The sequence below is a fragment of the Drosophila kikkawai genome, chromosome X (assembly GCF_030179895.1).
Source record: "Drosophila kikkawai strain 14028-0561.14 chromosome X, DkikHiC1v2, whole genome shotgun sequence".
NCBI classification, from domain to species: domain Eukaryota; kingdom Metazoa; phylum Arthropoda; class Insecta; order Diptera; family Drosophilidae; genus Drosophila; species Drosophila kikkawai.
The window spans coordinates 19360070-19381972 of record NC_091733.1 but is presented as its reverse complement, the minus strand read 5'-3'; the positions used below and the strand labels follow the sequence as shown (position 1 = coordinate 19381972).

At 40.5% G+C, this 21903-nt stretch overlaps 2 protein-coding genes across 4 annotated transcripts in view; one reads left to right on the top strand and one right to left on the bottom strand.

Moving 5' to 3' along the window:
* Nucleotides 1-20670, top strand: part of Mnr (Membrane-bound Notch regulator) — an 87302-nt gene extending 66632 nt beyond the window's left edge. For 2 of the 3 annotated variants that reach the window (XM_017166108.2, XM_070288206.1), the window contains exons 3-5: nucleotides 13765-13882; nucleotides 14230-14418; nucleotides 19406-20670. In XM_017166108.2, coding sequence (XP_017021597.1) covers nucleotides 13786-13882; nucleotides 14230-14418; nucleotides 19406-20367 — 1248 coding nt within the window. In that variant the 5' untranslated portion in view covers nucleotides 13765-13785 and the 3' untranslated portion in view covers nucleotides 20368-20670. Of the gene's footprint in view, nucleotides 1-13764; nucleotides 13883-14229; nucleotides 14419-16132; nucleotides 19243-19405 lie in introns of those variants that run through there. The other variant, XM_017166109.2, reaches the window with a different exon arrangement.
* On the bottom strand, nucleotides 12381-13787 carry LOC138929237 (neurofilament light polypeptide-like). Its single transcript, XM_070288566.1, has 2 exons — nucleotides 13748-13787; nucleotides 12381-12736 (listed from the first exon to the last, which is right to left on the bottom strand). The coding sequence occupies exons 1-2, from the start codon at nucleotides 13785-13787 to the stop codon at nucleotides 12381-12383; spliced, it is 396 nt and encodes a 131-aa protein (XP_070144667.1).
* Nucleotides 20671-21903: the final 1233 nt, after the last annotated feature.

Below are 21903 nucleotides of genomic sequence, written 5' to 3'. Positions count from 1 at the left end.
TTGTGTGACAAACCAACTGTGGACTGCCTGCTGCTGTTGACTGAAAGATATATATGATGCCCAAGCTCAAAAGGCGAAATTCGCTGCTCTTTTTAGGGACATTTCCCCCACTCAACCCATCCCGTCCCGTCCCGTTTCCCCATTCATATTTGTTTTGTCTCTGTGTGCCTTTTTGTGCAAATTAAATTCTTTGCTCTTTGCTGAGCGCCACCCATTTGTTGTTGTCCCAGCCCTATTTCCATTCATTTTATTACATTTTTTGTTTTGTTTTATTTGTTGTGTAGATTTCCATTTAACTAAGTTCTTAATCAAGCAGCCCCCCCCACCAACTGTCACCGGCAGGATCGGGATCCTTTAACCCCCTCACGGCGCTCTGACCCATTAAGAGAAAAATGTGTGTAAATGGAGCGCACATGCATAGAACGGGGAAATCCCTAAAGGAAAAGCACTTAAAATCAAAGAAAATTTAGTCTTCAACCATTGGAAAATGTGCTTAGAATGTGGTTAAGCTGTTTAAAAATCCTTAAGAGAGTCTCAACTTGTATATCCTTAAAGGTTCTTTTATATTTCCCTGTTCTCACCTGAAATTTATCAACAACTTTTCTTTAGTTACCTAATTTTCATGCTCGCCAACTAATTTCAATTTCAATTTCAATTGTGTTTAACTTGGCTCACTTTCACCTCTGCAGCAGCCTAGTTTCAATTTCTGTTGTTGATTTTCCCTTGGCTTTTTCGCGCTTTTTTCGCATTTTGCATTGTGGCGCTTTCCCTTCGATTTGTTCGTCCTGCTTTTTGTTTACCCTTTGGATTTATAATGAGCTGCAGGAATAATTTGTTGCGCTGCATCTTCTTGGCTTTGTTGTTGTTTTTGTTGGCCTGGCCTTGCGCCTATTTTTCCCCGGAAAATGGGCACACAGGGCGGTGGCTGGAGGTGAGAAGCCCGACCCTTGTCACATTTCTTTATGCTTTGGCGGCTCATTAGCGGGTCACCGTCCCCTAAGGGCAAAACTGCTACTGCTGCTTGCTTCCTCATCATCTTTTTTTCCATTTCCATTTCCATTTTCCCATTTCCCTTTCTCATATTCTCTACCCTTTGGGCTGCCTTTTGTGGGGTATTATAAGTATCTTTATCTGTTTGAAATTATATTTAATATACATTTTAGAGACCATAAAGCAGGTATCAGGCGAATCAATCTAGCCAGACTCTTTAATTAAAGACAATAAGATGCATAACGAGTACAAGTCTAAAAGTATAATAAGTCTAGTAAAAAAACTAGAAAAAAGTACACACGAACTCCAGCAAATACGTATACAGTCAGACAGATCTAGAACGTTTTGAGAAGAGAGAGCACTCTCTTTGAGCCTGGAGAAAGCTGTAGAAAGCTCTCTCTTTCCTTTGTCGTTGCGCATCTTATTATTATTACTATTTACCCTCTCTGCTTAAAATCAATTGTCTAGAATCAAGCCTTAAAATGTTTTTTCGAGTTGTAGAAGACTGGAACCAAAAACAATGTTAGGGTGTAAGAAATTCGGCTTGTCAAGGCCACTCTTTTTTTTGTGAAGGGTTTCTCCTTAGTCATCTTTGGCATCTTGCGACTCTTGTTTCTTGTATCTTGTCCACAATGCTGACAGAGGCGAAAGCAGCTCTCACATGAACTTGTCTCCGGCTTGTGTCCTGCCTCTCTTTACATTTCCTGTGTGTGCGTCTTGTCGCTGATAGCGCAAAAGCTGTCAGATGATTATCGGAACTGGGGAACGCCTTTTGTCAACATCCATAAACGACCTCATCTAGGCATGACGAAAGACTTGGCCAGGCACGTCCACAAAAGCACACACTTCGATCGAGTTCATTGAGGCAAGTTTCTTTTAGAACCAAAACGAAGCGAGTTAAGTCCTGACTAGGTGCGGTTTTTGAAGATTATTTTATATATATAATATATAATTTAATATACACCCTGAAATAAGAAGAATATTCGTACATTTTTGGCAGGATTTTGGGCTGCCTTTGTGCCAGGGTGCGCCTTGGCAGGGTCTGCCATCCTTTGCACACACACACACACATACACTTTGCCCGCTTCTGTTTGACTTGTGGCTGCGTTATTTTCTTGGCCTCATCCTCCCAGGCCCAAGCCTTTAACCACCGAACGTGGAACCCCTGGGGGATACATAGCTGCTGCTGCTGATGGTGGTGCTGCTAATTGGCTGCCACAATTTGACTTTTTTGTCACCTATCGGGCAAACAGAATCAGTTGCAGGAGGCAGGTCCATGGGCGACATCATCATCATCATCATTTTCCCTTTGCCTGGCTTTAGCCCCCAACGTTTAACCCCTTTATGGCCCTTCTTTTTCTTCGGTATGCGTGACTATCGAGCTGTGCGGCAGTTTTGCATGGAAAATGGAAAATTTTCATTTCGTTGTTTGCCCAGTCAAAAAAGGCTTTCGAATTTCAACGGAGGAAAAGAAAATTTACAAAAAAATACAAATAGAAATACAAACAAACTATTTAAAAGTTAGTTGCGAGGGCAGTCTTTATAGTTTTGCAGCCCTTTGAGACCTGCCTTCAATTGAATTTTTAAATAATTTTACTATTTACCTTGGGGATTTTTCCCCTTCTAGTTTGAATTTTCGCTTTGTGAGCGAGTCCCAGCTGAAATTCCCGTTCTTAAACAGTCATATGCGTATATATATTTAGGATATATATGTGGTTAGTGGTGGCATTATGAACTTATCATAAAATAAAGTTGGCTGCTTTTTAAACCGCATTTTTTGTGCGATATTAAATCACCAGGTGTGGGAAAATGTGTGTGGTGTGTGTGTTAGGGAAAAGTTAACAAGAGCACAAGTAAGTATTAAAAAGGAAAATGGAAGAAGCTAACATATATATGGATATATATATACATGTGTGTGGAAAATGCAGGCAGCTGCACAAAATGGCTGCGACGAAATGGAAAATGGGAACAAACTGAACGAAAAGTCAATTTGCTGGAGGTTTTTTCAATAGAAAAGTGATGGAATATGGAATACTCTTTAGTTTGGGTATCAAATATAAAGCTTAAGGGAATTACTTGCTAAGAAATCCCTTAAAATTCTCAAGTTGGAAATCCGAGCCTCATTAATACTGAAATTTATTTGAATTACTTGCTAAGAAAGCTCTTAAAATTCTCAAGTTTGAATTCTGCAACTCATTAAAAATTTAAATTAATTAAAAAACGTTTGCTTAAAACTTTTAAGTCTGAATTTTTAATATAAAATCAAAATTTATCTAAATATTATTCTGTTAAATTTCAGACTCTGAAATAAATTGAATTTCTTGCCATATTTTACAAACTTCCCTTTTGGATTTTCCCTACCACAATGAGTATTAATATTGTCTCTTGCTAAACAGGCAGAAATCAGCGCAAATGCGGATATATACTACCTGTTCCATGCCATTGTTCAGGGTATATTTACAAAGGTATGTGGGAAGGTGCAAAGCTGTGAAGGGAAAATTTAAAAAGGGGTGACGGGGGAGAGACCAGCGAGCGGCGTTGTCAAGCTAAAAGCAGCAGCGTTGACATTTTCTCAACTTAATTAATTTTGCTACCCCGGCTAATACGCACACACACAACCATATATATAATATATATATATATACATATATATATATAGAAGCCTTTATGTATATGTTTTATGGTGTATTATGTAAGTGTGTGTGTGTGTGTGCTCTCCTTTGACTGGCGGTTTGTTTAGTTTTCGCCTCGCATTTGGGCGTTTGATTAAATTTTGAACGCGAACGGAGGGCGACGGCATAAATATTTCCGATTTCAATTTAGACGTTCCAATTAAATTGAAAATTGTGTGGCGATAAATTAAATCAGCCATGTCAAAGCATTTCAATTACGCAGAGAGAGAGAGAGAGAGCGCCGATGAAGGATTTATGGCAGCAGGAGCTCTGGATTTGCAGAGGCCTACTCTCCACTTGGCATTGACTTTATAAGGACTTTATTAGTAAATAAAATGCCATAAAGCATAAACAGGCCAGGGTTAAAGGGCAGCGGGCCGTAGGCCATTCGCCATTGTCCTTGCTCCTTGGTCTTTGGTCCTTTATTCTTGGCCTGCACTCAAGTGCTCAGCCCCGTATTCCTCCGCCTTTTGTGCACTTTCCCCCCGACGTCCCCTGTCTTCCGTTTTCCGCCTCCTGCATACTGTACTGTACTACTGCCTTGTGCCTGATGCCTTATGCCTCCTCGTGGCATTATGCAAATCGCAGAGCACAAAAGAGCCAGCGCCAAAGTATCTGGAATGCCGATGCAACAGCAACAGCAGCAGCACCAGCAGAAGCAGCAGCGGCAGCAGCAGCAGCTATCGGCAGCTATGGCAACGACTTAAGTGGATTACAGCGGCAACTTGTTGGCCAGGCAACGGGATCCGGAGATCCCCGGGTTCAGTGTTCAATAAACACACCCCAGAAAACCACCACAGGATAACCAGCAGAAAACCAGCAAGGACCCTGGCACTGAAGGAAAAGCAGAACAAGTTTTCCATGTTTAAAGTGGATTTAAAAGTATGATTCATAATTTATTGCATACTTTTAGGTGGTGTTTTTTGGTGGATTTAAAAAGGATTGAGGCATCCCTGATTGGGGAAATTCTGGGTATATTTTAAATATCCCTTATTTTCTAGCCAAGCTAAAAGTATTTCCCTTTTATTTTAAATTGTGAATTTAAACCTTTAAAGTTTCTTAATTTATAGAATACTTTTATGTGGTGTTTTTGGTTGATTTAAAAAGGTGTAAAGCCATTTTTGAGTCATCCCAGATAAGGGAAATTATTACAAATATGTAATTTATTTATTATTCGAGTGTATTTACAAAAAATCCTTCCCTTTTTCATCGCTTAGTGTGCGGGACAAAAGCCTATTTCGATTGGAAGCAGCACCTCCAGTTCCAGCTCAATTTCCAGCTCATCTGCTGCAGCTCAGTGGGCTCTTTAGTACTTATGGATTTTCCATTTAGCACAGGCCAGCCCAGAAGCTGCCGGATCTCCGGCTTTTTCCACTTTTTCCCCTCTCCAGCTGAACGTTTCTCGTGCCCGACACTTCATCGATACGTGGCGTATACGCAATGTGGCCGATGCGGGCCTCAAGGGGTTTTCTTTTTTTTTTTGCTAGAGACAGCAATTAGCTGGTAAAAGAATGCCAGGAGATTGAGTTCCAAGTGCTGGTCACATAATTTAAAACTCTCACCCAACTGCAATTTAAACTTTGCTTGCTTACAAGGAGGCGCCAGTCGCCAATTGTTTTCCATCTCGCCGGAGCAGTTTTCGCGTAGTTTTTCCTTTTCTTTTCAGTCCCTGCAGTTAGTTGCCTAGCAAATAATAACTTCCGACTTGGCTGGGGTGTCTGCTTTGACTAAGAAATGAAATGATTACACAAAACAAGGCCAGAGGGGGAAGGGAGGATCCAGGTCCAGGTCCAGTTTGCTGCACATTTTATGGCTGGCAGCGGAGGCAAGAAGCACAATTTACATCGCTGAAACTGAAACTGAAGCAAACTTTATTACCGGCTAAACTTTGCGACTTGTGGGGGGGGGGGTGAAGATGAGGCTGGAAAAGTGCACCCTCCGGCTGATAGTTATTCTTATGTACTGCTAATAAGTACAACAAATAACAGCGCCAACAACCACGCCAGCGACATAAATAAATGCCCAGAACCACTCCCATTTCCACCTCCTCTCCCAATCCCCTAGGCCCCCTCGGGCACTCGAGGGTTAAGCGAGCGCACAAGGAACAAGGAGCTGAAACAAGGAAAATACCGCTTCCGCCTCCCATCTCAGTCCCGCCCACTTGATAGTTTTCCCAACCGAATCCCAAGCCCACTCATTGCCAGTCGATGGAGCGCGAGCGTCTGGAGAGTCCTCCAAAAACTTTCCTCGAGTTGATCGAAAAATAAAGCGCTGCTGCTATGCGAAGCTGGGGATTAACTTTCAGCCCTCCGATTCATTATGTTGTGTGACAACTCTTTTCGTTGAGGCAATCAGCCATCGATTGTGTGGAACAAAGTCGAGTGAGTCGAGCGGGAAAACCAGGAAGGACAGCGTCGAATTGGTATATATATTCATCTGAGATATACTGTATACTTGCTTTAAAATATTTTTAATTATAAATACATGATCTTTTCAATTTTTAAATAACTTCAAGCTTATATTTAAGGCTATGATTCCTGGTTTAAATATAGGAAAACTACATTGGCTTTTGCTGATGCTTTCTTTGTTCAGCTCGAGTAACAGCTGCTTCACTACCATTTCCTCGTCCTTGTCCACTCTACCGTCTCCCATTAGATTAACTGAATCGCAGGACCGTTTTCGCCCTTCACTCCTCCGTGTGTCATGCATTTTTCATGGCTCGCCACGAGCTCAGCTGCTCAACTAAATTAACGAAATCAATCATCATCATCATGCTGAGCTGCGACAGGTTTGGTACAGTTAAAAAAAATAGGAAAACTAATAAGAGGTAATTTTATGTAATATGTAAATTTATTTGAAGAAAGAACAAAATTTAATAAAAAAATTTTATAGCTTTATCTATAATAGACTCTGGGATACAGGGTTTATAAGATGAGGGCTAAATCGAAGCTTCTGGAGACCCTAAAATAAAATACTTTTCACTATAAAAAAGATCTTTAATCTTCTTATTTATATTCAAAATGTAACTTATACTTGATTATTAAATTAATTAAGTAAATGCCATTAAAAACATCTCTCTGAGATAGAGAGGTCTTTATAAAGAAAATGCTAAATCGAAGCGTCTGGAGATGACAAAAATAAAATAGCTTACACTTTAAATCCCCTTCAAATTATAATCCATAGTTCAATTACAACTAATAATTGAGTAATAAATAAAATTTAAAAATTTTAACAAAAACTTCTCTCTGAGATAGAGGTCTCTATAAACAGAGGGCTAAATCTAAGTCTCTGGAGACGCTGAAAAATAGTACCTAACAAAAAAAGTACCTAATCTGTTTAATTAAAATATATCCAATACTTTATTGACGAAATAATTTAAAAAATATCAGGAAAAAATCCTGCCAAAATGTATATAAACCTGACTATACCTTGGCATATATATATATATATTTTTTTTTTATGCCATATATGAATATCCCCTTGTATTGGCCAAGTCTGGCATATTTCAGTGCTGAAATTGCTGACCCATTTTGGTGATAATTTCGCGCCACATGCTGGGGCTCTCACGTTGCGAGCGATGTGAAAAATTACTGAAGGGAGGAGGGTGGCCAAGGAATGCCAGGGCCCCCCATCAGGCTGGACACACATACATCATTCGATTGTTCGGAACGCAATAATTTGTAACCGTAAGCGGCTGCCTTATGGCCCCACTTTCCGACCCCCTCGAAACGCCTTCAATATGCATTTCAATTTCAGAGGCCCCCGACTTTTTTAATAATGGCTGCAGTCGCCGGAAACTGGGGAAAGCTTTCCTTTTGTCACATTTTCTACCCCATGTGTGTGCCCGGGCCACGCCCCATACCGCCCACGTTTTGCTCTTAATGTGAAGTTTTTAATTAACTGCCCTACAAAAGATTTTCCGTTTTTCAGTTCGTTTTTTTTTTTTGTAGTCCGCCTTTTTGTGATTCGTTTTTCTTTTGGCGGGAAAACTGCCCCCAACAGGGCCTGCCGTAGCCACAAATTGACATTTTTTTAGGAGCCGTAACCCCCTACCTTTCCACGTTTTTTTTTTTTTTTTGCCCCGGCGCCACTGGCGTTTCTATTTTTGATTTTTTTGTTGTAGTTTTTTCTTTTTATTTAGCTCGTGGAATTTAATAAGCCAGAAATACTGCCGCCGAACCGAAATAAATTTGAGAAGTAAGCAAACTCGCGACGTTCGCTAATTAAAGTTACAGACTTTTTAAAATTATGGATATTTTTATAGGTAAAGTTCGATATATTGCCCTTAAACATACATTTTTTTATAACTCTATCAAGCACTTCTCTGAATTAACTACAATTAACGGTTACAAAATGTAAGTTTACAGAATTATCGATATTTTTATGAGAATTATTTTACATATTTTTCTTTAACTATTTTTCTCAGCTGATACATATTCTTCTAAATAAACTACATTGAACTATTGAAGTTTTCCAATTTCCGATACTTTTTCGATAAGTAAAGTTCGATATATTGCAAGCGCCATCATGTTAGACCTCTGATTAAACCCCGCAAAGCCCCAAAAAGTGAGCTATGCTTTATTTCCGAGAACATCGCTTCTATCATTTCCATTTTGGAGCTTCGCTAAAAGCATATAGAGCTGGGCACCACGCCCCCAATGCCCCGCCCTCTTCAGGCTAATGACAAATAGTTGTCAGACCGCCGCGCCGCTGCCAGAAAGAGAGCAGGCTACCAGCGGCGAAAGAGACAGAGCGCGAGAGCTAGTGCTCTATTTTTTTTGCACCTATTTTTTTGGCAGGCCAAAAGGGCAAACTGTTGGCAGGGATTTTCCTGGGGAAAGCGGGGACAAGTTTTTTGAAATAAATTGGAAGTAATGAATGAAGGCGCAAGGGGGTTGGGCGCGGCAGCAGCTGCTCGTTCGCTTGTGCAATTAACTGTAAAAATGCTGTCACAATATTTAAAAGTTTTAATTGTTTGTTCAATTACAATTGCAATTTCAAACTGGCGCCAAACTTTGCACTAAAGTTGTTACAAAAAAAAGAACACTATATATATTATATATATACATATATGTGGAAAATAAAGTGAGCAAGTTGGCGGGCGACTCTCGCTCTCTGACATCTCGCTTTCCTTCTTCTTTTTTCTTTTTTTTTTTTTTGTTGTATTTTGTTTTTCCCCCTGATATTTGTTGTTGTTGCAAAATAATTTAACATGAAAATATCGCATTTCATGGACTCATACATCACCCAGCACAGTGGGCATAGTCGAGGGTGCAGGAGGGGCTGGAGAGGGGCTAGAGAGGGGCTGGAGAGGGGCTGGAGAGGGGCTGGAGAGGGGCTGGTGGGGCGTGACTGGCCGGCGGGCAAGTGACAGCACTAACATAAACCACAATAATATCCAAAGTCATGAAGGAAGTAACCAAGTGTGAATTTTCGGTTTATGCTTTGCGAGCCCAAAGCGTCGTCGTTGTTGCTGCTGCTGCTGCCTTTGCTGTATTTTCCCGCTTTTCCCCGCTTTCCCTGCAACTTCCTGCCTTCCCATTTTCCTCACTTTGGCCTCTGGCTTGGCTCGGCGGTGTTCCTAGTTCTTCTTCCTGTTGTCGGTGGGTCAACTTAGGGTTGGCTTTTGAATATATGTACGGACATCTAGCGGATCCATGGCTCCGCAACTCTTAAATTCGGTGGCTTAATTAGAAACTTTGCTACAACGTAAATACACAATGGTTTTGTGCAAACAACAAATATTCTGCTATTTTTAAAGTTTAAACTGAGAATTTAGGTTCTCTTTTGGACGAAGTACAACAACATTTTATTAATATTTTATAAAATTCTTGAATAATCTTTAAAGTCCTTTTTTAATTAAAGACTCTTTTAATAATCTTCCTTTAATTTTATAACAAAATAAAATATATAATACCAATATTTGTATTGTTTTTAGGTGCTACTATATATTTTTAAATAATATTTACTATTTATACATATTTTAAAACTTCTTGGATAATGTTTAAAGTCATTTTTTAATCAAATATTCCTTTGATTATCTCCATTTAAATTATTTATAAACCTAAAAAAAAAATATAAAATTATATATATATTAGGTAAGTTGTATAGTTTCCAGTTACTACTACTATTAATTCTTTTTTAAAATTATTTTTTAATTCTTTATTTATGTATTAATATTTTAAAGACTTTTTGGATAATCTTTAGTAATTTTGTAATCAAAAATTCCTTTGATAATCTTCCATTTAAATCAATTTTAAAACAAAATATTAAAATAACAATATTTTTAGTAAGTTGTATAGTTTCCAGTTACTACAATATATTTTTAAATATTATTTAAAATTTGTTAATTCTTAAAATCATTCTTTTAAATTAAAAAATCCTTAGATAACCTTCAATTTCCTTTAAAATAATTTTTAAAATAAAAAAAATTAAATTTTTAATGCGTTTAATAGTTTCCAGTTAGCTTTATATATTTCCTATATAAATAAAAATGAATTAAGTCTCTAAGAAATATGTTTGGTCTCCTACTTTCTCGGAACCCTGGGCTGTGGCTCTGTAAACCAAGAAGGTCTTCATGTGGCGGCCATCACTTGCCTTGGCCCGTCGCACAGTTGGGCTCATTGTGGCTTGATTTCCTGGGGTCTACATATATATTTTTCTTTTCTTGTTTTTGTTACCCCCTTTTCTCCTGGTTGTGGGCCCCCTTTCTCCGGCCTCATTTCGACGCGACGCCACTGGTCGCTTGGCTGGTTACCCCTGCAGTTGTTTTATTTGCGCTTCCGTTTCGCGGACAGTTTGCTTCGCTGTTTTTACTTCATTTTTTTCTCCCCATATTTTTGCACCTCTTTTTCTTTTTTCTTGATTTTTTTTTTCATTTTTTTTTTTTTGGTTCTACGGAAAAATGTTGCAACAAAACATTTACGACGTCATCGTTTCACAATTTTCGTGCTGTGCTCCGAGATCCCCATTCACCCATCCACAGAGATGCCTTGTGTGTGTTGTGTGTCTTGAAATAAAATTTGTTGTTGTCGCTCTGGTTCTTCATGTTGTTGTTCAAGGCCTGTCCACGCCCCTCCGCCACCCGCTGCTGCCTTAAAAAAAAAAAGACATAAAACAAAAACAATATTAAGAAACAGCGGAAAAAAGAAGAGCCAAACCTTGTGTCATTTATCATGCATTTCCACTTTTGGCTTCCGTCGACCGGGACGTGGCCCGCACAGACAAATGTACAGGGACGGACAGAGAGACGGACAAACGGACAGGCGGACAAACGGACAGGCGGACAGGCGGACAGGCGGACAGACGAACAGTGGCCGAGTCGAGTGGAGTTGCGGGCAAGGCAGTTTGGCGTAAAGTGAGCAAGTTGGCCATACAGGTACCCTTTACTCTGGAAAATAGAGAACATTATTTTAAAAAATATTGTATTGTATAGAACAAAAACTGAATAAATCAAAAAAAAAAAAAACAAAACCCATGATGACATGATGACAACTTCTATTAGCTTTATTCAAAAGCAAAAAAAAAAAAAAAAGAATAACAGACAACTTGCAAATACCCTTGCTACCCATCACATGTCCTGCACATTTCTCTCTTGTTTTTTTGGCACTTCTACTCTCGGACTCGTTCATTCATCTCTCGGTCTCTCGTCGTCGTGGGTGTATTTCTGCGGGAACAAATGAAGCAGTGCACAAATCATACACAGACGACCAATTTATGCGTTTTCATTTGCGTGGTTATACGCCGGGCAAACTAGCGACAAAAGCCCCGGAAATCTTTAAGCGAAAATTCAAATTTCATCAAAATGTGAACGAGAAGAAGCGCTAAATTAATTTCCTCTGAAGCTACATTTTCCACTTTTCCCCCCAAAAGAAAAAAAAGATGCCAAGTCATTTGCAAAATATGGAAATGTTGCCAGTGGACTCCGGCTACCGGAGGGAAAAATTCCTCATTTTTTGTTCCCTTATTTTTTTAAATATATTGAAACGCGCAGGAAAAGTTCCACAGGCTTTTTTCCGTTGATATATTTCCACGGCGAAAGGCAATTGATTAGGCGAAAGGTGGAGCTGACTGTGATGGAGTGAGCGGGAGAGCAGCGAAAGCTGCCTCCAGGTGAGCTGGACTGGAATGAGTTGGCGATTTTTGGAATCCTCAGAAAAAGTTGCAAAGAGAAAGTTTAAAATTCCAGACTCGCCCCTCAGCAATTTATTGTCCGGAATGGTTTGATGGGTTATGAATTTAAATGATTTCTTATTTATAAACTGAAAGGGAAGATGAAAAGCAGATAATCAGATATTGAATTTGGTTTTATTTTTAAAATTGTTTCTGATTTTAATTTAAAATTTTCCCAAAAAAACTGTATGTAAAATTATAGATAAATATTTAAATTTTAATACCCCTTTGAGGGTGCCGAAGTTAGCTTTCATTCATGTTTTATATAAAAATTTCCATATTTCCAAGTAAATAAAACAATTAGGTTTATAGCTTTTGTTTATTCCGGTTCCAAATCCCAGCCACAGCGATAATGGATTTGGAAAAGGTTACATGGTTGTGTGTGTTAATATAGATAAAATAGTGAAACAAAAGTGTATTTGACGTGTTCCTGGTGATTCATTATCGCTGGCAGGAATGGAATACAATGTGTTTATATAGATCCCGTCTTCGCTTCGATTGGGTCTCTATCTGAGCCGTGGGCACATTCCTTATCTGCGCCTTCTTCTACTCTCCCAGGACTTCCTCCATCTTACGCTTCTTCGGCTTTGGCTCGCCATCCTCCGTTTCGTCAGCCTCCTCAGTCTCTTCGTACTCCAGTTCATCGGCCCCTTCATAGTCCTGTTCATAGGCCTCTTCGTCTTCCAGTTCATTAGCCTCTTCGTACTCCTGTTGACCGGCCTCTTCGTCTTCCAGTTCATTAGCCTCTTCGTACTCCATTTCCTCAGCCTCTTCATCCTCATCCAAAGGCTCTTCGTACTCGCTTTCCCGAGCCTCTGCATCCTCCACTTCCAGAGCCTCTTCCGGACCCTCTTTCAGATCCCCTTCCAGAGCCCCTTCCAGAGCCTCTTCCGGAGAGTTGACTGAATGAAGGTTTAGAACATGAAGAATTATAATTATTATATATATATATATATATATTATAATTCTATCATGGTTTAGAATATGCCAAGTTGAAGTTTGGTGAAAGGTGTCGTCTGTGCTTATTTTGATGCATATGAAAAGCTAGATAATTTGGAAGACTTTCCTTTTCAGCAAACGAAGCCGGCAAACCAACGATTTTTGAGGTTACTTAAAGCTATCGGTATCGGTGTTGTAATGCCATGTTTTCACATGGCTTTAAAAAATAAAACTGCTTAGGTTAGGATTGCTATTAACAAAAACAGGGATATATTTTGTATTTCCAGTCTTTAAATATGAAAATTTAATAATAGAAAATAAGATATATAATCATTAAATAAAATATACAAAGAAGAAGCGTCAAAGACATCGCTAGTGCTAAGTGACTCCGATTTATCGACACTATCGATAGTATTATCGAGGGTGTGACAGCTCTAATTTATGCTTTTCTTCCGTTTCCTTTCTCTTCTTGCCTTATTTCCTTGTTTTCTTTTCTCCTTTTCTCATTCTTTATTCACCTCCTGTGACGCATCGAGACCGCATTTAAGTTGAGCCAGCTGTCAATGTGATAAATAAACTTGGCCTGCCAAAGGGTTCGGCCCCCATGTGCTCTGCTGCAACATATAAATAATAATCGGGCTGTCTCAGTTGTCTCCAGACAGTGCGTTTCGCGAGTGTAAGCCAGTTGCCAAAAATATAACAAAAGAGCAAGAAAATCAAAGATAAAAAAAATCAAAAATAAGAAAAATAAATAAATTAGCTTAAGGATAACATAAAATATATGTGTATATATATATCTACATTTTTATTTTCCTAGACATTATTATATGACTTTTCATATAAAGTAATACATACATATATATATGTATATTCTATCGGCAATCACTGTAAACTTGCCAAAACTTATGTACGTACTTCTGAGCTCTTGTCTGAAAGTTGGCCAACTGAAAATGAATATTTCCTTCTTTTCACACATTCTTTTTTGTTGCAGGGCAGAGGCACAAAGGCGACCATGGGTGTGGCATCGATGAGCAACGGGATGCTGGCACTGCCCCTACTGGCCTTGGCGCTCTTCGCCGGCTGTATTCTCCACGTGGATGCATACTCCAGTACGTATACGTGATATTCGGAGACCAGGACGCTGCTGGCAGCTCCTGTCTTCGTTTATTATGATTATTGTTTCCTCCTTCGCCTCGTGAACTGTAAATCCCCCCCTTAAAAATATCAACCGAAATCGACTCGAGATCGGTGGTGAAAATTTCATGCCTTCATCAAACCTACATCATTGACATTGAGAAAACCCAGAGAATCCGAGACCCCAATTTGTAGGCTTATAATTTGTTGTTTTCTTTATCCTTTTTTCCGTATGATTTTGACCACACACACACACACACACACACAATTGAAACCCCTGATCCCTAAACTATAATAACCCCCAACCTTGCCGCGGGCACAGAGTATGGCCGTGGATGCGGGGACATCGGCTGCCTGCCCACCGAGGAGTGCATCATAACCAGCGACTCGTGCAGCTACAACCAGCGGGACGGCAAGGACTGCGGCAGCTATCCCACCTGCAAGCGGCGCTCCGGCGGAGGATCCGTCAACAGCAGCCCCAACCAGGCAGCGCCCTCGGCCAATCCGTCAGGTATTTAACTTGGAATCCCCCACACTTGATCTCTTATGTTGTGCGCTTCCCTGGGGGAGTTGTCGGTATTGTTGGGATTCGAGGATTGGCGCAGCCCATCCTACATGGGTTTTTTCTTTATGTATGTTTTGTGTGGTTCCTCAAAAACAGTTTATGCGGATTATTTGGAATATATATATATTTTTTTATTTAATCAGGCTTTAGGGGGGAGAAGAAAGTCTTGCTTCGGGCCCCGAAGAGTTTGATATTCTTGCAGAAGAAGAGTTTGCATTATTTTAGAGAGATCTGTGGTCTGTTTAATAAGTGCATTCTTAGCGTATTATTTGTTCTACTTTAATAAATTTGTTTTAAATTTAAATACTTATACTTCCTTATTTAATTAAATATATTTAGTAAAATAAAAATATAAGTTTGAAATTCCATTTAAAAAATTCCCTCTGCAAGGATATTACAACTACTCAAAATTTCACTTTTTTTCCTTAATTGTTTAGCATTAGTTTTTTGTTTAGTTATTTTTTTCGTACATCATCAGCATATATATTTATGTATATGCCTTGCAATCAACTTTAATATTTATGGCGATCTAACACACACAATCCTGCACACCAACCAACCAACACACATACACACACACACACCCAGAGCTTTTGCCAGCTCAATCAATCTAACAATCAATCAATCAATCACCCGCTCGCTCGCTCATTCATCGCCTCATTTGCTCAAAGGCTTCCTAACTAACTATCCAACTAATCGACCTCTGAAACAAAGCCCAAACCCGCTGCTCTAGCTTGCTGCCAGAGGTTTAAGCATGATTTAAAAAGAAAGCACAGGAAAAACACTTAAAAACATTCATTTTTTTCATGATTTTAGTTTCCATAAGAAAATAGTGAAAACGGAGCGATTTAATCACTAAAGTAAAGAATTTAAAGCATACTTCTAGGCATTTTAAAAGGGATTTTATTTCTTCAGACTGACAAAATTTCATAAATAAATGTTTTAATAATATTTTCAAGGAATTAAAAATGAAAAACAAGCCAGATATTATTATGTTTGCCTACAAAACATTAAACTAAACTTAAATTAAATAAGAAAGTCACAGCTTAAGAGTTTTCAAACATTTTCTGGTCAAGTCTAAAAGTATGCTATATAAAAATAGAGATAAAAATGTAACTCAAAACTTAAAGACTCCACCCTAAAGTGTGTTTTCTCTGTGCTCTGGCAGCACCAAGAGAGCTGGACAGGGCAGGGTCATGGTCATGGTCACGGCCTAAAAGCATTAACAAACAAACCCGCATTCTCTCTTCTGTGTGCTCTCTGCCGAAAACAACTAACCAACTAACAGGATCAAGTCTGGGCCAGGGACCAGAGAACAACATCTTTGCACCCGCCTCATCGAATCCCACGCTTAACACCTACACCTACAGCCATCAGCAGGGCGGCGGTGGCGGTGGCGGCGGCGGCGACGGGCAAATGGCGGCCGGAAACGGAAACGCCGGAAATGGGGAGCGCGACAAGTCCGGAAGCGCGAACTCAAACGGGAACGGAAACGGTAACGCGGGAGCGGCGGGCGCCTCCTCCACGGGCATAATCGATCCGCACTACGTTTTTGGGGCCAAGCACCACATGCCCATCATACCGAACATGCCCATCTTCCCGTACAACTCGCCCACGTCGGCGCCCTCGTTCCAGCAATTCCCCCAACCCAATCATCCAGGCAGCGTCCTCAATCCCGGCTACCCGATGCATGGCCTACAGCCGGTGAATCCGTACAATCCGCCCTTCGTCTTCGGCCAGCTACCGTTCTATGGTGGCGGCGGGCCCACAGGCACAGGCGGTCCGCCCGGTGGCGTTGGAGGCGGGGCAGGCATCGGTGGCGGCGGCGGCGGCGGTGGCGGCATGGGTCTACCCAGCTCCACGCTGGGCATCCTGGGTGGCGGCGGCGGCGGCCTGGCGCCCTATGGAAGCAACTACCAGGGCTATCAGTCGCAGCACTCGAATGCGAATATGTACAACAAGCCACCGCCACAATATCAGAATCAGAATCAACAGAATCCCTATAACAGGCGCACCCAGGCGCATCCCTCATCGGCTGGCGTTATTGGCGGAACGCCCCTGCTCCTGGCCACCGCAAGCATCCTGCTTCTGGCCCTGCTGCACACGTAATAAACTGTGTTAGCAGTGGCAGCCACAACGACAACGAAGACGACGACGACGATCCCCGGAAAATTCAAGCATTAAAATGATCAAAATCAAATCAAATCAAATCAAAAAAGCTTAGCTCAGAGCATACTTTCATTTTCGCCAAAAACAAGGATATTGTTTCGTAAATTTCACTTGCAAAATGTACAGGGAATTGCGTAGAAAACCATATAATATTCCAATTAATAAGGAAAACCTAGCCAGAAATTTCAAAGTATAAGTTTTGAAGAGTGTATAAGTAAAAGTAGGATCCCTGCGAAAATGGAAGTAAGCTCTACAATTATGTACTCCCCTTTGTTCGTTTTAAGTTCTCCCTTTTAATATCTCATTTGATTTTGTATATTTTCCTGTTTCGTTTGGCATAAGCTTAAGACACACACACACATAAAATTGTAAACCAGTGGCAGTTGAAATACTATATATATTTTAGTGGCTACAAGTACGTAATTAGAAGTGTAATATATCAGGTTACTGCAGCTTCGTTATTACAAAAACAAAAGCAAAAATGCGAATGAATAATGCATGCAATTGGAAACAAATTCAGCCACAGGACATGCACAAAGGACCCTACAAAGTTTCCTGCAGCATTTTTGGGCACTTTGTGTCTCTTAGTTGTATTTTAATTACACTAGCATCAGCAGCAGCAGCAGCAGCAGCAGCAGCAGCAGCAGCTCTCTCTCCCTTCCCCCTCCACGTTATTGGCATTTTTTTGTGCGGCAGCCAGCCTTTGCCGGTCTAGCACACACTTCGTATACGTAATTTCAATTTAATATTGTGCGCCGGCGAGCGAATGTAAGCCAGTGTATGTGTTCATTTGTGTGTTTTCGACAATCAGTCAAGGGAATCCCCCCTGGGAGTGGAGTGAAGTGAAGTAGAGTGGAGTGGAGTGGAGTGAAGTGGAGTAGTGCTCTTTTTTGCAGCTCAATTAAATTGGAATTTAATTTCGGGCTTAGACGGCACCAGAGAGCCTCCCTCAAGTCTGACCGCTGTACACACACAGAGAGACATACACAGGCGCAGGACAGGCAGGCAGGATACTGGCTGCAGGACCTCGCACAAACGCATGGCTGGTTGGGCAACTTTGATGTTAATTTCGTGTTTGTTGATGTTACGAATTTAAGGCCAGACTCTGGGCCCAGCTTTTTGCTAGCTGCCACTGTCGGATACAGATACAAATACAGATACAGATACTTAGATGGATAGTGTTGTAGATACAGAGATACGCATGTCAATCAAAATTCATAATGAGCTACAGTCGAACCGAGTGACGAATTGCAGCAGCAGCAGCAGTGCACCAAGTGCAAGTTTCGTTCTGGTTTTTGTGTGTTTTTTTTTACCAAATAATAATAAATAATAACCAGTGAAAGCAATTTAAATGGCATTTTAAAAGAGAAGATGGATTAAGCTAGCCTAAGGTGTTCGAAACTAATCTAAAAACTAAAAACTAAAAACTAAGCTAAACAAACTATTAATAAGCCGACGGAGAATCAAACAAGGTCACGAGGAATGCATTTACATTTGCTAACAACCAACTGCCACACACACGAGACCAACATGGAAATCACACACGAATCGAAAGCCAAAAATACTCAAGTGCTTCAGAATGTTAATAATTGCATTAGGCATTTGTCCCAGCAATATTTTATCTATTTAATAATACAGTATTTTTGAGATACACCAATCTCAGCCACGAGCAAATCGAGTTCTGAGAGACCAAGGACACTAAACAGTTGATAAAACGTTCTGCATACAAATTATACAAGTTGATGATGCTGTAAATTCCGGTAAATTTGTGACCGGAATATTTACTCCGTCCGTTTGTATTTGAACACTTGATTTTTGGGACACATTTCGCCTGACATTCATTTTGCCATCTCTGAAGTAAGGAAGCCTATAATAACAAGATGAGTAACGTGCCCTCTTGAAATTGTATTTTAAAGTGAGAGAAAGAGAGCGCTCTCTAAGGAGAAATTTACAGGGGTTCTCTTTTGAAATTGTAAAAGCCACAAAAAGAGAGCGCTCTCTAAGGAGAGAAAATATTTCTAAAATTTGCACAGACTCTCTCTTAAAATTATATTGTAAAATCTGCAGAAAGAGAGCGCTCTCTAGGGAGAGAAAATTTCTAGGAAATTTGCAAAGGCTCTCTCTTGTAATTATGCTGCAAGATCCACAGAAGGAGAGCACTCTCTAACGAGAGAACATTCCTAGGACGTTATGCATCTTGTTATTACAAGGTCTTTCTTTGCCTGAACCCTCAACGAACCATGTAAACCCTGTATGAACAGTATTAAAAAAAAACCAAAACTAACTAAAACCAAAATAGAAACAATGCAAATACTAATCCCGCAAACAAATTAACGATCAAACAATAAGTATTCGAGTATTTACTAATCAAAGGAAACCAAATAAAACAACTAATGATGGGGAGAGTTGTACATAGCATTAAAAACATGTGTATGGAGGTTATATATTTAATATACTACAGCGAAGACTTAACTTAGACCTAAGCCCAGGTGGATGAAACTCAAAGTTGTGTAGATTTTAATCGGTGCAATTGTTAATCAAAACAAAAACAAAGAGAAAAACTAAAAAAAAAGATAAGGATAAAGATCAAGCTAAGCTAAGTTCATTTTGCCCCCCTTTTTGTGTTCTTTTCGCCTAATTTGTGTTCTCCGTTTCTCTTTCGTTTCCATTTACCAACTTGTGTTTTATGTATCACCTCCCCAAAACTCAACCCCGCTTTTGTGGCTAACACATTGCTTGCTGCTCTGCTTGAACGCCGATCCAGAGGTGAGCCATAACGCATACGCCCCGAATGCCCCCAGTGCCCCGCTGCCAGATGCGGACGCGGGCAGCAACCCGAACGGAAACGGCGGATACGGTGGTGGCTTCTCGGCTGGCGGTCATTCCCTGTACCCCACTCTCCCCAATGCGAACTCCGGCGGTGGAATGGGTGGAAATGCTGGCAACAATGTTGGTGGCGGCGGCGGCTACAATCCCTACGCTGGTGGTGGTGGTGGCGGCAACGGCGGCTACAATCCCTACAATGGCAGCTATCAGCCTGGCAATGGCGGCTATCAGCCCGCTCCTGGTGGCTATCAACCCGCTCCTGGCGGTTACCAGCCTGCTCCGGGCGGCTACCAGCCGCGTCCTGGCTATACACCGCCTGCCCCCGGCTACGAGAACAATGGTGGCGGCGGCGACCAGAAACCCAAAGACAAGAACGGCGGCTTCTTCTCCAACTTCTTCTCGAATCCGGCGGTGAGTCAAGCGGTCTCCGGTATCATTGCAGGCCAGATAGCCAAGCAGCTGCAGGGTGGCGGAGCCAACGGCGGCGGCGGAGCTAATGGAGGAGGAGGAGCTGCCTATCAGCCCAGCGGTGGCTATGGCGGCGGATCTCCAGCTGGAGGCGGCGGCGGCTCTTCGGGCAGCAACATCCTGGGCGGCCTGCTTGGGTCCGTTCTGTCCGGCGGTGGAGGCAATGCCGGAGGCGGTGCTGGCGGCGGAGCTGGCAGCTTCCTGGGCAGCCTGCTCAGCGGCGGCAATACCAATCGAGGTGGAGCCATGGGAGGCGGCGGCGGTGGCGGTGGCCTGGGCGACATCTTCAGCTCCAAGAACTTTGGCGGTCTGTTCAGCGAGAATCCTTCGTCCAGGGGCGGCGGCGGCGGCGGCTCCTCCGATGGCTACTCCTCCAGCAATGGCGGAGCCAAGAGCTATCCCACCCAGGCGCCGGGTAACTACTACGGCTAAGGCGCAGGACACCCATCATAATCTTTCTTTTGTTCTTTGGCAACATAATCAAATGGAGAACTTTCAAGGCAAACAAATTTAACTGAAACAATATTGAAATATATAAGCATATTATACGTAACTATTAACGAAGTTTATACAAATACACAATACAACATATATATATATACAGCATATATACCCGATTCTTGAGAGCGGTGTGTAGAAACAGCAAGTCCCCATTCGGAGTTCATTTGTAAATAGAGAAGATTCTGAAACTGAAATTGAACAATATAATACATATACGTAAGAATTGAAAGCCAATTTGCACAGAATTTGTTATTTTTTTGGGGGAGAAGGCTAAGGTATTCTGATTTCCAGCTAGTAAGTATTATTTGGGAACCCCAAAAATAAAATTTAGTTTGATCCTTCTAGAAAAAACGATTGCTTGGTGTAAGTATTATTATTATCTTCTTAAATAGCAAAAAGTAAGTATCTAATACTTGATTAATTCTAAGATAAACCCCTAAAAATCAAAGTCATAACTTTTAAGAAGAAACTGCTGCCTCCCACCAGAAAAATGTTCCCTCGACTTGGCAAAATTCTACTCGAGGCGGCACTCAAAATGCGTAGCATTTCCGTCTCCACCTGTCTTCCTCACCTGTGGACCCTTCTCCCCGTGTGTCTACACTTCACGTCGGCCACACCACATCACACACACACACACACTCTCTGCCTGCCGCTGGCAGTGCAAGCCTCAATACCCGCCCCTCTATCAACTCGGCCAACAAACATTTTGTTGCCTTTTGTTGCACAGGAAAAATTGGATTATAAATTTGATAAATCCCTTAAAAACCAAGGCGGTCTATATAATTGACTAAAAGCCTTTAAAAATAAATTATAAGCTAATTAGAATAAGTTTAAAAGTAGAAAATAAATATTTGCTTAATTATTATGAATCTTAGTTTTGGAAAATCTTATTTTTCCCAAATTATATTGAGTTTTTGAGATCTATGAAGAAAAGGATTACATCTTGAACTTTACAGATTACAAATTTACAGGTCTATCGACAACTATTGATAAGTAAGCTTAAACTAAACGATAAAACATTTACTTTTCAAAATGTAAATAAATAAATTACTTAAAACAGTTCAAGTTAATATAAATAAATTAAATATTTTTGGAATATATTTTAAATAGAGTCCTTTTGGGAAAAAGTTACTTATATCGGAAACTCTATTTCTTAAAATTTCTATTGATAAATCTAAAATAACATCTTAAATTAATGTAAATTAAAGTAAGCATAAACCAATTGCATGCTTTCAAACCCCTTCATTCATCATAAGATAATCATCGATTTGAGTTCTTCAGTTCAACTTATCAAATCCCTTCTTTAAATTGAGTGAATTTTTATAGTATAAGAAGTTATATTTCCTTCACTTTCAATCAATAACTATCGATCGAGTGGACCCTAAGATAAACGATAAGGAAACCCATTAAATGAATATAACTATTTAAACCAAAAGTAAATCGATTTAAATTCCGATTGCTTGAAAT

Coding starts and splice junctions, on each gene's coding strand:
- LOC138929237 (XM_070288566.1), bottom strand. CDS start 13,787: ATGGTCGCCTTTGTGCCTCTGCCCTGCAACAAAAAAGAAT. Junction 12,737..13,747: donor GCCCTGCAACAAAAAAGAAT/GTGTGAAAAGAA, acceptor ACCTTCATTCAG/TCAACTCTCCGGAAGAGGCT.